At 39.5% G+C, this 16,415-nt stretch overlaps 1 protein-coding gene and 1 pseudogene across 1 annotated transcript; one reads left to right on the top strand and one right to left on the bottom strand.

Moving 5' to 3' along the window:
* Positions 1–2,309, top strand: part of LOC132654861 (small ribosomal subunit protein uS4-like) — a 47,728-nt pseudogene extending 45,419 nt beyond the window's left edge.
* A 5,291-nt stretch (positions 2,310–7,600) lies between these two features.
* On the bottom strand, positions 7,601–12,553 carry LOC110540469 (tripartite motif-containing protein 43-like). The gene is made up of 6 exons (XM_021627245.1): positions 12,143–12,553; positions 11,518–11,613; positions 10,733–10,963; positions 9,929–9,951; positions 9,152–9,249; positions 7,601–8,082 (listed from the first exon to the last, which is right to left on the bottom strand). Exons 1-6 carry the CDS (start codon positions 12,551–12,553, stop codon positions 7,601–7,603), a joined length of 1,341 nt encoding a protein of 446 aa, XP_021482920.1.
* Positions 12,554–16,415: the final 3,862 nt, after the last annotated feature.

Here is a 16,415-nt window from a genome sequence, read left to right as displayed (position 1 = left end):
TTTGGATATATGCCCAGTAGTGGTATGGCTGGATCTGATAGACATACAACATAGGACAAACCCACTAAAACCTGTGCATCTAAAGAAACTAAGCAAGAGAGAGGACCCTAACTAAAATGTCCAATCCCCATCCAGAAAGGCAAAGAGGATGGACATCAGAAGAAGAAGAAAACAGGAAACAACCTAGGAACCTACCACAGAGGGCCTCTGAAAGCCTCTGCCCTTCAGACTATCAAAGCAGATGCTGAGCCTGATGGGCAACTGTTGGGCAGGTGAACAGAATTTTAGGTAAGAACTGGGAAATAGTAAGAGCTGGAGAGGACAGGGTCTCCACAAGGAGAGCAACAGAACAAGAAAATTTGAACACAGGGAACTTCCAGAGACTCATACTCCAACCAAGGACTATTCATGGAGATAACCCAGAACCCCTGCACAGATGTAGCCCAGGGCAGTTCAGAGTCCAATTGGGTTACATAGTAATGTGAAGAGCGACTGCCTCTGACATAATCTGACTTGCCTGCTCTTTGATCACCTCTCTCTGGGGGGGAGCAGCCTTACCAGGCCATAGTAGAGGACAATGCAGCCACTTTTGATGTGAACTGACAGACTAAGATCAGAAAGGAGAGGAGAACCTCCCCTATTAGTGGACTTGGGGAGTGGCATGCAAGCAGAGGGAGGAGGGAGGGTGGGACTGGGAGGGGAGGAGGGAGGGGCTTATGGGGGGATGCAGAATGAATAAAGTGTAATTGATGAAAAATTAAAAAAAAAGAAAAATCTCTCAGGAAAAGTATCTCAGGTCCTTGGGTTTTAGCTAATTGCAGATGTACTCAAGTTGATAACCTTGAATAGACATGCCAAGTCCTGAAAGCTTTGTTTTGGGTGATCTGGTAGGGAGTTCATCCCTGGAAAAGGCTAATTACTTTGTCTAATAGTGGAACCCTTCCAAAACTTTTCTCTGCCACATCAACATATTCATTATTTTGATCATGTTTATAAAGCCATTTCTAGGAGAGACTTTCACACCAGTCTTCCTGGTATTCTGGCTCCTACAATCTTTTTGTCCCTCTCCCACAATGACCCAGAGCCACTAATGCAAGGGCTATGCTATGTATCTGTTGGGGTCGGGATCACCATGATCTGTTGACTTTTTGCCTTGTAACGAGTTCTGGTTTTAAGCGATGGTCTTATTTGCTGTATAGAGAGGCTTCATTGATGAGGGGTGGTAGCTTATGTAGCTTATAGTTATACATTCAATATATGTTGTCACCCGTGAATCTTTCTCAGACCCCAGGCCCAAGTTACACATTAACAATTTAAACCAACACAGGAGACTGCAATTTTGGCCACGAGGGTTTATGGGAAATTTACATGGCAAAGCCAGTGCCAGAATTATTCTTTAGGCACACTGGTGTTCTTTTACAGTAGTTGTTACTTGTGGTTATCTTGTCCACCTGGCAAAGCTATGCATTGCTTTAGAAGAAAATTGTCTCTCTACCACCAGAGACCATGGACGGAGCCCCCCTACACATATGTGCATGATAGACAGCTTGGCCTTCATGTGGGTTTCCTTTAAGGGAAGTGGCAGATGTCTCTGGCAAGGACTCTCTTATATGCTTTGCAGTCACTAGCCTCTGGCCTGGCTGCCTTGCCAGGCCACCATAGTAGAGGAAGCACTCAGTCCTGATAGGACTTGATGGGATGAGACAGATAGGTGGAAAGAGGGAGGCTTTCCTTTTCGGAGGGGGATGGGGGAGGATATAGGGAAGAGGGAAGAAAGGTCTGGGACTGGGAGGAGAGAAGGAAGGGGGCTACTTATGTATATTGAATAAATTTTAAAGAAACAGAGAGAGAAAGAGAGAATTGGCACTTAATGGCAGTCTAGGGTTGCCTGGGACCTGTTGACACTGGACAAATAGGACCCCCACAGCATCTTTTTGAAGGCAATGCTCTATCGCGGCAACTTGTTTGAATTGGAGTGCTGCATGAGGGCAAGATGAAGCTGGATTACACCCTATACCTGAAGACTGATTATTTCTTGGACAGGTGGCTGCAGAACCAGATCTTTAAGCTGGACCTAGCCAAATCCATTCATGATGCCCGTGTGCTTATCTGCCAGCATCATATCAGGGTCCGAAAAAGGAAGTGAACATTCTATGATTCATTATCCCTCTGGACTCCTAGAAGCATATGGACATCTCCTCCTTTCTCATACAGGCCGAGTGAAGAGGAAGAATGCCAAGAAAGGCCAGGGTGGTGCTGGATCTGGTGATGATGAAAAGAGGATTAAATCAATACCTTCCTGGACTTGAGGACTGAATATAGGTTTCCAGTTGACTAATAAAACAGAATTGATACTTGGAAAAAAATCTTCCTGTAATATGTATTTGGAGTTACTCTGTGAGAAGTGTTTTGCTCTAGGCAGTCTCTTGCAAATGAACAAGCTTGTAAAAATTTGGGGAAAATTTTCAACTCTGTGTTCAATTTTTGTTATTTTAATGTTCTTACAAAGTATTTTAGAGTGGAGGATCTAACGTACAAAAAAAATAAAGGAGGAAAACATGACCATCAGATTGTAGTCACAAATTATTTGCTTAAAAGTGACAATTAGTATGAGTATTGTTATTTGAGGGACACAGGACCACCAGCTAAAGCCAATTAAGTCCAACTTTGTCAAACACTGAAAGTTTAAGTTGTCTGGATAAATTTCCCTCATTCAAACCAAAATGAGTTTTAGTGTAGATATTTAAAGAAATGGGAGATGGGCACCTGTTGGTTGGATAGCCAAGTCTTGTACAATCATAGAAGCTTCCCTTATGACTCAAGGTTTCCTCCTATAACACAGGAGGTTTCCCCTACTGTTCATCCTGATGGAATTTAGATAGACATAGAAACCTCTGGACAAGTCTGTGAAGAATTTGTGCCATTTGATTCACTTCAGTTGGAAAGAGCCACCTTAAATGATTATAAGATCCATTTATCTCTTCTGTGGGTTGGAGTCTCAAAATGAAGAAAAGGGGGAAGAGGAGCTGAGCAGGAAGCTTTCCTAGAGTTCCTGCTTCCCAATGCTTTTTGGATGCCATGAAAACAGCTGCCTTGGGATCCTGCCACCATTGCTTCACACCATGATGGACAATATCCTTGAATTGTGAGACCCAATAAGTTCTTGTTCATGTAAAATTAATCAGGAAAAAGGAAAGTAACTAATATGGTCTTCAAGTGTCAAGAGGTTGTAGAGGAATGTTACTTTAGAACATGGCTGTCTGGTAAGAGATGAGATCCAAAGATCTTCTAGGTCTCTGTGATCCAGCTGGAATACACACAACACTTTTAAATAAGGAGACACAAGCAAGAAGATCAGAGGTCAAGGCCAGCCTGGTACAAAACCAGTTTCAGGTAAAGAAAAAGTTTGATCCAGGTGTGGGGATACATTCCTTTAATACCAAACAATGAAGATATAATTAGGTTGAAGAAGGAAGCACCCATGTTTGAAAGTGATGTCCAGTTGAGTGGCAGAAAAGGTGACAAATCACAGAAGATTTGAGAGAATAGGATACTCCCAGTCTCATGTGAAGAGAGAGGAAAGGGGAGCATCTTAGGGGACAATACAAAGTGATAAGAGGCAGTTTTACTGGGACATTAATAGAGACTGTTTGTGGAGAGAAAAGTCAGATGAAGCCTGCATGAACCAGAGAGTAAGATGGAGCCAAAAATTAGAGCAGATTGCTGGAGTTAGTTGGAGGCTAATCTGAGCAATTCAGAGGCCTAGAGAAAAGCCATATTGAATAAGTTAGCTGGGAGAGGAGTTTGAGTTAAAACATCAGAGCTGAACCAGCCAGCCCAAAACTCCGTAAGAGCAAGAATGAGTGATCATATTAAGCAGTAAGTCTCAGAAGCTGAAGACATCCTAGGCCTAGGTTAGAGAGTATGGAGGTTAGAAGCTTCCAGGACTAGGGTTGGCTAGCAGAAGAGGCAGTATGCCTCCCAGACAATTAACTGAACCAGGCAAATAAAATATACTTTTTTTCTTTATCAATTACACTTTATTCACATTGTATCCCCCATGTGGTTCCCTCCCTCCTCACCCAATCCCTCCCTTCCTCCACCCTCTGCATGCATGCCCCTCCTCAAGTCCACTGATAGGGGAGGTCTTCTTTTCCTTCCTTCTGATCCTAGTCAATTAGGTCTCATCAGGAGTGGCTGCATTGTCTTCTTCTGTGGACTGGTAGTGCTGCTTCCCCCTCAGGGGGAGGTAATTAAAGTGCAGACCAATCAGTTCATGTCAGAGACAGTCCATGTTCCTGTTACAATGTAACCTACTTGGATACTGAACTGCCATGTGCTACATCTGTGCAGGGGTCTTAGGTTATCTCCATGCATAGTCCTTCCTTAGAGTATCAGTCTCAGGAAAGATCCCTGTGCTCACATATTTTGGTACTGTTGCTAACCTTGTGGAGTTCCTGTCCTCTCCAGATCTTACTGTTTCCCACTTATTTCCTAAGATTCCCTGCACTCTGCCCTAAGGTTGCCCATAAGTCTCAGCATCTGCATTGATATTCTGCAGGGCAGTTCTTTTCAGAGTTCCTCTGTGTCAGGATGCTGACTTGTTCCCTCTTTTCTCCTTCTTCTGATGTCCAGTCTTTTTGCCTTTCTGGATAGGTACTGAGCATTTTAGCAAGAGTCCTCCCTCTTGATTAGTTTCTTTAGGTATACAGATTTTAGTATGTTTATCCTATATTATATGTCTATATGAGTGAGTATATACTGTGTGTGTCTTTCTGCTTCTGGGACAGCTCACTCAGGATCCAGATCCCACCTGCAAATTTCATCATTTTCTTGTTTTTTATTGCTGAGTAATATTCCATTGTGTAGATGTACCACAATTTGTGCATCCATTCCTCCACTGAGGGGCATCTGGGCTGTTTCCAGCTTCTGGCTATTACAAATAAAGCTACTTCAAACATGGTTGAGCAAATGTCCTTATTGTGTACTTGAGAATCTTTTGGATACATGCCTAGGAGTGGTATAGCTGGATCTTGAGGAAGTGCTATTCCTAGTTGTCTGAGAAAATGCCAGATTGCTTTCAAGAGTGGTTGTACAAGTTTATATTCTCACCAGCAGTGGAGGAGAGTTCCCCTTTCTCCACAACCTCTCCAGCATTTGTTGTATCTTGAGTTTTTTATCTTAGCCATTCTGATGGGTGTAAGGTGAAATCTTAGGGTCGTTTTTGATTTGCATTTCCCTGATGGCTAATGAGGTTGAGCATTTCTTCAAGTGTTTCTCTGCCATTTGTTATTCCTCTGCAGATAATTCTCTGTTTAACTCTGTATCCCATATATACTAATATAAACTGGATATTAGCCCTCGGACAGATGTAGGGTTGATGAAGAACCTTTCCCAATCTGTAGGCTGTCGTTTTGTTCTGAGGACAGTGTCCTTTGCTTTACAGAAGCTTTTCAGTTTCATGAGGTCCCATTTATTGATTGTTGCTCTTAGAGCCTGTGCTGTTGGTGTTCTGTTCAGGAAGTTGTCTCCTGTGCCAATGAGTTCAAGGCTCTTCCCCACTTTTTCTTCTAAGCAGTTTAGTGTGTCTGATTTTATGTTGAGGTCTTTGATCCACTTGGATTTTAGTTTTGTGCAGGGTGGTAAGTATGGATCTATTTGCATTTTTCTACATGTAGACATCCAGTTAGACCAGCACCATTTGTTGAAGATGCTATCTTTTTTCCATTGAATGGTCTTGGCATCTTTGTCAAAAACCAAGTGTCAATAAGGGTGTAGATTTATGACAGGGTCTTCCATTCAATTCCATTGATCCACCAGTCTGCTTCTGTGCCAGAACCATGCAGTTTTTAGTATTGTTGCTCTATGATACAGCTTAAGATCAGGGATGGAGATACCTCCTGAAGATCTTTTACTGTAGAGAATTGTTTTAGCGATTCTGTGTTTCTTGTTTTTCCGTATGAAGGTGAGTATTTTTCTTTCAAGGTCTGTAAAGAATTGTGTTGGAAATTTGATGGAAATTGCATTGAATCTGCAGATTGTTTTTGGTAAGGTGGCCATTTTTACTATATTAATCCTGCCAAGCCAGAGCATGCGAGGTCTTTCCATCTTCTGATATCTTCTAATTCTTTTTCAGAGAATGGAAATTTTTTTCATACAAGTATTTGACTTGCTTGGTTAGGTTCACACCAAGGTACTTTATGTCCTTTGTGGCTATTGTGAAGGGTGTTGTTTCCCTAAGATAGCCAGGAGAAGAGTTGGAGTTGAAACATCAGAGCTGAACCAGCCCAGAGCTCATTAAGAGCAAGAATGGGCGATCATATTAAGAAGTAAGTCTCAGAGGCTGAGGACATCCTAGGCCTAGGTTAGAGAGTATGGAGGCTAGAAGCTTCCAGGACTAGACCTAGGTTAGCAGAAGAGGCAGTATGCCTCCCAGACATTTAACTGAACCAGGCAAATAAAACAAACTTTTACAAGAAGTGAAACACTGAAATCTGAATTATTAGGATGCTAAGATCAAATATTAAACAAAGCACTTAATAGGGAAGGTGTGACTTAAGGTTGTATTTTCTTGGAGAGACAACCAAAGAAGGTGACTTACTTTAGTGAAAAATTAAAAGCTTCATGTAGTCCTTTCCTGTTCCAGTGAGGTCAAGGCTATGGTCCACCTCTTCTATCACATTAAATGTATATTTGATTCATTTCTACTGGGTTCTGTACAGGAAAATGAATATGGATATATTTTTGACTTTTACATACAACCATCCAATTTGACCAGCAAAATTTATTTAAGATGCTATCTTGTGTTTTTTATGTAATTTTTGCCTTTTTACACTTAAAAAATTTCCTGTACATAACTGTATGAATTCATATAGGAAGGTTCAGTTTGGCTCTGCTGAAAAGTGTGCCAAATTTTATGATAATGCCAAAGTGTTTTTAGTTCTATAACTTTGAAATACAGTTTGAAAACAGGGATAGTGGTATCTTCAGGTGTTGTTATCATATCAGGATTATTTAAGCTTTCTTTATTTTTTATATTTTCATATAAATCTGAACATCTGCTTTCAATGTCTATACAATGTCCTGGTGGTGGACTTGCACTTATTTCCCAACATTCGAAGGGCAAAGACAGATTTATGTTTGTTTGAGGCAAGTCTGGACTAGAGTTAGTTTGAGCACAGCTAACACTACTTTAAAAGAAAAAAAACCTGTCTCAAAATCCAAAATATCGTGTCAAGTTAAAACAAAATTAGCCTGTAAATATATATCTGTGCTTGAAAACTTTAAGATAAAATCCCACATTTAAATAATATTTTTATAATGTGAAATCCTAATGAGGGTCCTGAGCATTCTTAAAAATGGCTTTAATTCTGAAATTGAATATCACTGCTAATTGATAATTCTGAAATATATGCAAAGACTAATAATCAAACAAGGAAACAAGAGAAACCTACTTTAAAAATGTGATGACCACAAATGAAAAGGAAACATAGTCAGCCATATTTAATAGTATTTTATTATATAACTGCAAAAAGAAAAGAGATAACCATACAGAAGGAAATAATTAAACAGCACTACAGTACTGGATTGAAGCTTTCTATCAAAATGTGCCACTAAAGGAGAAGAAAGGCCTGACAGGGTAATTGAAGGTGCCAGGAGGGTAACTGTATATCAGAGAACTCTTGGCTACATCCAGGAAACTCACACATCCACCCTCACAATCAAGGAACACACCAACCCAGCCCACAGGCTTCTCTATATAGTGATGAAATCCTGGGCAGGTGGTGAGGAGACTGTACTGATTATCCTCCTTCACACACACAAGGAGAAATACACCCTCAGGATCAGTCTCTTGGCTGCCATCTTTACAGACTCCTATAGACCAGTCCAAAGAATCCAAGAAATTCAGCTCCCAATAATATTTCCCAGAGGTGAAACTCTGTGATCCCCAGGTGGCAAAATAGTGTCCAGTTGATTCCAAAATTGTCTCCTGATGGTGAGGTCTAAAGATGAATCTTCTCACAACATCAAATGGGGTCATCTTGTCATGGGCTAAGATTGCATTTCCAAATGAAATGTACACTGTGAAAAGAGGCAATATTTTAATTAAAATGAGCATTTTAATTTATCAGGTCAGAGAGGTACCTGCATATTGCCTAAATTATACAAAGAGACATATAAGGCTAGAGGGTTAAATGTCACTCAAACACTTCAAAGTCAAGAAATTACACAAGAAACAGAATGGGATCCTGATGAAAAAAAGAGGAGGGAGCTTCATCCTACTTCTGTCAGGTGAATTTTAATTACACCTGACAAAAGGAAGATGTGTTCATTGCTTCAAGATCTAGAGTGAAGGCTGTCCTCATGGGCCTCCATCAAAACTCATTTCTAAGAGAGGGGCAATGATAATCATACCTTGATTTGTATGTAAACACTCATGTTTATACTCAAGGAAAGGCTAAATATGCATTAAAAGTGCTTTGCTGGTTGTAACTGTCTGCCTTTATCCAATTGGCTTCTCTGATACTCTTTTCCTGTGAGGGTATAATTCACATTTAGATGTAATAGGAAAATTTAGAAACTGTCTCAAATTTGTTTCATTTTTATTTGCTCATGATATACACCCTTGTGTATATAGTATTTCTTTAGTTCTCTTTGATACAGTCTTGGTATATATTTTTGACTGGCCTGGAACTCACTGTATCGACCAGTCTAGCCTCAGACTCATGGGCAATCCTCATGCCTCAACATGTATGTACTGTTGGGGTTACAAGTGTCTATCCCTAAATTTTGTGTATTTTTAATCTAAGAAGTTCATGTACTTTATAAATTCAACTGTTAAAATGTTTAAGGAAAGAAAATCAAATATCTCTATCACCGGGTATATTTAACATGAGTTAGATTGTCTTCGATTAATTTATCCTTTCTTATGTCTCAAGGAACAAATGATACTATATTTTCATCCTGGGTCACATATAACACTGTATGCATGTTCATCCATATTTTTTAAATGACCATGTGAATAAACATGATTAGAAATGAGACTTACATTGACATATCTTTCATTGGAGATGAAAAGAAAATCATGTATGTTAAGGTTATCTCATTGTTGAAGGGCACCTCTGGTCATTTCAGCAGTGCTGACACTTACCTTGGAAACACTTGCACCTCTCAATCAGTCCAGTGATGGGCAGGGCCCTGAGCTCTAGTTTCAACACCTGGGGCATGCACAGCTGCAGTGACTCACTCCTGCAAGGAGAAGAAGACCTTGGTCTGCCTGGTGCTAAAGACACCATCACACTGATGAGGAGAAATGCTCACTCCAAGTTCAGACAGTGACTCAGGAGTTAAATCCCTTCCCATACAAGCCTGAGATCTTGAGTCCAATCCCAGGAACCTGTGGTGGAAGGAAAGGACTGACTCCTGAAAGTCATCCTCTGACCTCCACATGTGTACAATGGCACACATGCATGCATGCACACACATAATTAAATCAAATTAGTACAAGTAAAGAGTTGACTGAAAATCTTTCTTACAAGCATTTTCTGATATCATAGTGACTTCAAGATCAGGAAACAGGGTAGTTTCCTCCTAGATACTATTGGAGCCCTTCCTGCTACCAATTTGTTTGTCCATGTATCCTACTATTTCTTCTAGTATCAGAAAATGGTGCTGATGGACCTCAAGGTTTATGATTTCAAAAGTAGATATTTTATCACCAAGCCCTCTTATATACACTGCTTCACTATTATACAGTAAGTAAAGACACTTTCTGGGAAAGAACAGATGTCATATACATGATACCAATCTCATACTTCATACACAAGCAATTGATTATTCCTGTCTAAAGTATATTTTTAGTTTGCTAATGAAGCTTGGTCAATTTTATAGCCTAGTTCAAATATTCTGCCTTGAACTGATCACTCACCTTCTGAACATGTCTTCCAAGTCCTGCAAAGACAAGAATAGATTACATTTCTGAAGAAATTTATACAAATGTTGACTAACATCACACTTATTGACCTTTCAAATTTATTTTCATATCTTAAGATAATACCAACCAAGCAAATGAGCAGAAGAGAATTCTTGATAAAATCAGACTATGAGGGCAATAATTAAGAAGAACATGCATACATAGTGAACGTACATTGCTTTACACCCACAGCTGTCTACAAATGGGACTTGAATTGAGCCTGTCTACAATGCACAGGCATGCTTTTACTAAGACTACTTTAAAACTGTGGCCTCACACCTGAATTACACCTCATGCTTATAATTACAGAAATTTGTGTTTTGAGACCTCAGGATTACTTTGAGTTTCAGGCCATCATTCATCACCAAAGAAGTCCATACATCGAAGCTTCATCTTCCAAAGAACACACAAAATTACATTTTTGTAAAGAGAAGACATTAACTATAAATTTCTTTAAAACTGTACATAATTTTCAAGTAGAGGCAAAAAAAATTAATGTTTGGTAAGATTAATAAATGAATTTGGGATTTCAGGGAAGCAAGCTACAAAAGCAATAAATAAGGAGATATTCAATGAGGAATCCACTGACACAGTGTCAAAAGCTTGCTCTTTTAAGATTATGACTGAACATCGTGTCTCCAGATTATCCTTATATCTACTGACAATAAGTGCAGGGAATGTAGACAGCTATCTTAGATGTAACAGTCCCAGTATGGGCCTCAGATAACAAAGCCCTTTCATGCACTCCTCCATGCTCACCTGGAGCAGCACCACATATGGCTGCTGGGACATTGTCATCAGCTCTTGATACATTTCTATTAGTTGATTCCGTTTTTGGACCATCAAGGCTTTGCTTTTCCACAGTTTCTCTAAAAGAGCTTGGCCTTCATTTTCCATACACTCTATATGTTGCTTTTCTTCTTCATAGAGGACTGGATGTACTTTCCTATATTCTGTCCTGATAATTTCTTTCCGAAGAGTCAGGTATTCCTAAAGGAAAAGGGACATTCTAAATCACATTTACAAAGTATTTTATCCTCTCCACTGACGCCTTCTATGTTGAAAGTCGACTAGTGGGATCCTGTCAGTGTGCTGCACACACTGATTTTCTGTCCCCACTTTTCAGAAATATGAATTATTTTCTTTCTTTTCTTTCTTCTTTGTAAATAGCACAAACAAACCCATCATTTTCTCTAAGCATTTTCATCAATTTAAGGAGATATGAGCCTCCTGAAGAAAAGGAATTCTTTGCTAATTCACACGTTTACTCAAAGAAGAAACTCTGCAGATATTATTTAATCATCATGGGGCAATCATAAGGTCAAATGCACTTGCTGAACTGTCAGATCACTCATTAAATGTTTCTGCCATAGCCAGACCATGCTCTCTGAGTGCAGCATTGTATATTACACTCAGAATTAGAGGCCTGCAGAAAAGGTTCTCCTAGTATCAACACCCATGCCTTATTCTCAACTTGTGAATGAGCAGATTTGAGAGAGAGTTAGTTGCCTCAAGCTGACTTTTAGTGTCAGTCCCATACCCACCGACCACTGTATTGTCATTCTGTTCTCTGCTTCTAGATTCTCTTGATTTTCTTGGATCTTCTCCCATAAAGATGCCATTTGCTTTAGAAGTTTCTCCTGTAAAGAAGAATAAGCACATTCATAGTCCTGATGGACAGACAATAGAAATGAATAGTTACTTCAAAAAAATTTGAAAAATGACCATGTTCTCACTTTCTGACTTTGATAACTATGAGTTTTAGATTTCAGACTGTAGAAATACAAAATAACTCTTTACTCAAGTAACATGATTAGTAAGCCTGACTGAAGTCTGGGTAATTTAGATCTGACTGGGATTTCCAAATGCTTCTCTCAAGCTAATTCCAATGTACTTTTAGTAATTTATCTCCAGTGACATACAACTTTTAAAGATGTGAACTTACTATGTTACTTCCCACTGACATCAGCAAAATATATTTCAAAACTAGAAATTATTTACACTAATGGATTTCCCAAGGGATGCATACATTTTATAGCCACCCTTTCTCAGTTAGCTGTTTTTAAAATGCCATTGTTCAGAATGCAATTGTAATCAGACATGGATCTTCCTGTGCTCTGCTAAGCTCCCTCTCTCGACCTTTCAAGTTCTCCCAGAAATATCACTGACCATTTGGCCCTCAGAAGCTGCTTCAATGGGACAGTGTCTGTGACCCTTGTGCTCCTGGGAGTCAGAGCACAATTGACAGAGGAGGACCCTGTTCTCCTCACAGAAGATCCTCTTTGCCTCCTTGTGGGTCACACACTTGTGCTCCTCAGAGCTCAGGTATTTCATGAGAATGTCCTGTCTGGCAACGGACACCAGCTTCTTTAGAACATCATTGGTTCTGAAGTCCTTCTGTTGGGATGGATGCCTACAGATGGGGCAGTGGACAGGCACTTGCAGGTCTTCCCAGGAAAGGCAGAGGCAGGCCCGACAGAAGCTGTGTCCACAACTTATGGTGACTGGGTCTGTTAAGCAGCCCAAGCAGATGGGGCAGGTGAGCTCTTCCTGGAAGGCCTGTGAGATGCCTGACTCCATTTTCCTGAGGAAAGAAGCAGAATTTCTATTATTGGACCCCAGAGAAACAAGAGACTGCACAATATCTGAGTCAAGTTGTGATTCAATTCTGTCTATGGCAAAACAGCCTTCATTTTTTTGTATGACCAAGAAGAAAATTAAGCATAGGGTTGTGGGTCCTGCCCTTTCCTGTTACAGTTTTCCTACTAGAAACACAGAATGAGCTCATGATCTTCTGTGTCTTTCTGTCTGCATTTCTTCTAGAGGCTTCAGCTTAATTTAGTAGCTTAGTTCAAGGCCAAAGGCATCTTCAATGTGGTAGAAAAAATACACTGTAAATTGATCAAAGTCCTTCAACTCCACAGGTGGGCCTTTCATCACAGACATATGTTAGTAAAACACCTCCTCCTTGTCTATCCAATAAAATACAACCTACTTCACACCTTCTCCAGTAAATGCTTTTGCTTGATATCTGACATTAAGTTTCCACTTTTGATCCACCTTTTGATATTGTAAACAGTATTAGTTATTTCTTTTAATTCTGCTACAAAATACTAACAAGAATAATACTTTATGTTGCCTCATAACCCAAGGGTATTGGCCATCTGCTGTGAAAAAAAAATTATGGCAGGAGTTCAAAGCATCTGTTCTCCTGGCATCTGATATATGGAAGCAGGAAGGAAAGAATCTTTGCTGCTCTGCTCCTCTTTCCCTTTTTTCTTCAGCTTGAGACCTCAATCCATGGAATGGTGCAATGATCTCAGTAGAATTTATGGTGGATCTTCCCACCTGACATAAATCTAACCCAATAATCAATAGTGAACTTATACAGTCATTTTCATGTAAATCCTAAATAACATTAATTGAATACTAGGAAAATTCTCCATGGTGACCTGTATGATTCCCAAAGACACAACTCCTGCCTTGAATTGATGGGAGGAAATCCTAAGCCATAAATGAGGCTCACATAACTATTTAAGACTTACCTATCCAACCAACAAATGCTCATTTTTCATCTCTTTTGCATTTTACACAAAGAAATAATCTTGCTTGGATTAATTGCCATTGTTTATCTTTTTTAAAAATGTATTTATTTACTTATTTCTTTGTTTGCTTGTTTATACACTCTTCTGCTGCATGTATGCCTGAATGCCAAAAGAGGGCACCAGATCTCATTTTAGATGGTTGTGAGCCACCATACAAATTCAAAGCCATTGAAAAACAGCCAGTGGTCTTAGCTTCTGAGCCATCTCTCCAAGCCTGATTAATGCCAATTTTGTGAAAATATTTGAAGCTTCTGGAATTTGACACAGATGGAGTCAAATGGCTTTAGAGGTGGTCGAAAGTAAACTCAAAATCCAGGACTAACACTCATTGTCAATGATTAGTTTAGCAAAGAGATTGTGGCTTTGATGTTGCCTTCCTTAATTTCTCGGATAGTCATGTTTTCCACAAAGGTAATTTATTCTATATTAGACACCTCACCCCATAATGCTTTGGAAGTACACAGAGATAACTAAAATCACATACAGAAATTGAAGATTGCATCAGACTTTGACCTGAATGTACTATTATAAATGGAATGGTGTGATTAGTGCTGTCTTTAACTGCATGTAGCCTTCCAACCCAATACCAATCTCTGTCAGGAATAGTAGATCCTCCAACATGGTAGACTATCAAGCAGCTCTTGAAATTCAATGCAATTCACATCAAAATTCAAAACAATTCTTTACAGACCTTGAAAAACATTTCTCAACTTCATATAGAAAAAAAAAACAGGATATCTAAAATAATCCTGTATAATAAAAGAACTTGTGAATCTATCAAAATCCCTAATTTCAAGCTGTACTACAGAGCAATAGTAATAAAAATCATATGGTATTGATTAATAGATTCTAATCAAAGACCCAGAAATAAACTACATGCCTACAGACACCCGACTTTTTACAAAGAATCCAAAACCATACAATAGGGAAAAGAAAGTATCTTCAACAAATTGTGCTGGTCTAACTGGATGTGTGAATGCACAAGACTGCGAATGCATCCATATTTATCACCCTGCACAAAACTCAAGTCCAGGTAGATCTAATATCTCAATATAAAACCAGATACACTAAATCTAATGAAAGGTAAAGTGGGAAATAGCCTTGAACTTATTAAAACACGAGACCACATCCTAAATAGAACACAATAAGATCTGAGGGACTAAGATCAAAAATGCATAAACGGGGCCTCATGAAAATTGGAAAAATTCTCTAAGGCAAAGGACACTGTTAATAGGACAAAATAGCAGCCTTCAGAGTGGGAAAAGATCTTTACCAACTCTACATCTGACAGAGGACTAATATCCAAAATATATGAAGAACAAGAAATTAAACACCAAAAAAACAAAATAACCCGATTAAAAATGGGCAACAGCACTACAGAGAGATTTCTCAACAAAGGAATATTTAATGATTGAGAAGCAATTAAAGAAATGTTCTATGTTTCTAGCCATCAAGGAAATGCAAACCAAAACAACTCTGAAATTCCATGTAACACCTGTCAGAAAAATTAAGTGACAGCACATGCTGGTGAGGATGTGGAGAAAGCAGAGCACTCCTCCATTGCTGGCAGGAATGCAAATTTTTATGACTATAGAAATCAAACTGGATGTTTCTTAGAAAACTGGGAATAGATCTTCCTTAAGACCCAGCTATACCACTCCTGGGCTGACATCAGCATCTGTTGATATATACCCAAAACATGCTTGACCATACCACAAGGAGACTTGCTCAACTATATTCATAGCACATTTATTCATAATTACCAGCAAATGAAAACAACATACTGTACTTCCACGCTGTTCATAAATATCTGTAAGTTCTGGTATGTTCTCAAAGAATTTAGAGCATTCAATTGTTACATATTATATGTATATCCATTATTTAGTGGTGATAGTATGTACAAAATAGAATGTTCTTAAAACATTTTAGAACATAGAAAACGCACAAAAATGAAAAGTATCAACAACCAGGGTGGTCAGGTGGGAAGTGAAGGTCTCAGAGGCTTGTGAGCGGAGGCAAGAGGTGTGCCTATCTAGAAGAGCCTAGAAATGGAGACAGACTTGCAGTGACTTCCAGAGTGGGTGAAGAAGCTAGACCTTGTGTCCTATGGTAACTGAGATTCAAACCCTTCATTCTAGGAAGGCAAGCACATGACCTGTGGGACAGTGCCTGATCGCTTGAGCCCTGTTTACTTCCTCAGTGCTTCATCAGAGATAGGGAGGGAAAGGCAAAGTTTACAGGCAGAAAGAGCTGATGTCCCAGGCTCCCTAAAACTTGGAGACGAGAAAATCTAGGTTCCAAGCCCTCCCTCGAGAACTCTGTCCGGCGGCATCATGTGTGCAGACTTCAACCTTAGTGAGTATCAATAAAACCAAGATCACTTAATGGCTCAGCTCACGAAGGCCTTGTTTTGTTTTTGTTTTGTTTTGTTTTTCCCCTACTTCGTTTACACAAGGGCTCATATTTGAAAAGTCCTGGCCAGGAGCTTGACACCCTGCTTGAAGGAAATGAGTTTTCATCTAATGTTTACAGTGACTGTATCCACAGATGCCAAAAAGGAAAAGAGAGCAAAAGCTCGGGAAGGCTAGAGGGAATGAAGAGGTGGTGGTGGGAAAGGCAAAAAGCGAGACAAGAAGGGAGGGTTATTTAAAGGCAAGCAGCTCACCTGAAAACTCAAAGATTTATTCCCTGTCACTGAGGGACCACCCGGGAATGAGAAAAACAACTGTGATTATTTGAATTGAATCCAGGTGCACATACCTCTTGAAGGGAAGGATGAACTGTTCTGAGATAAACCATAAACAACCAGCTGTAAACTATCTACAACCAGCTGTAAA

Source organism: Meriones unguiculatus, chromosome 6 (assembly GCF_030254825.1).
Source record: "Meriones unguiculatus strain TT.TT164.6M chromosome 6, Bangor_MerUng_6.1, whole genome shotgun sequence".
NCBI classification, from domain to species: Eukaryota; Metazoa; Chordata; class Mammalia; order Rodentia; family Muridae; genus Meriones; species Meriones unguiculatus.
Note: the sequence above shows the minus strand (reverse complement) of the source record. Positions and strands in the feature narration are given on the sequence as shown.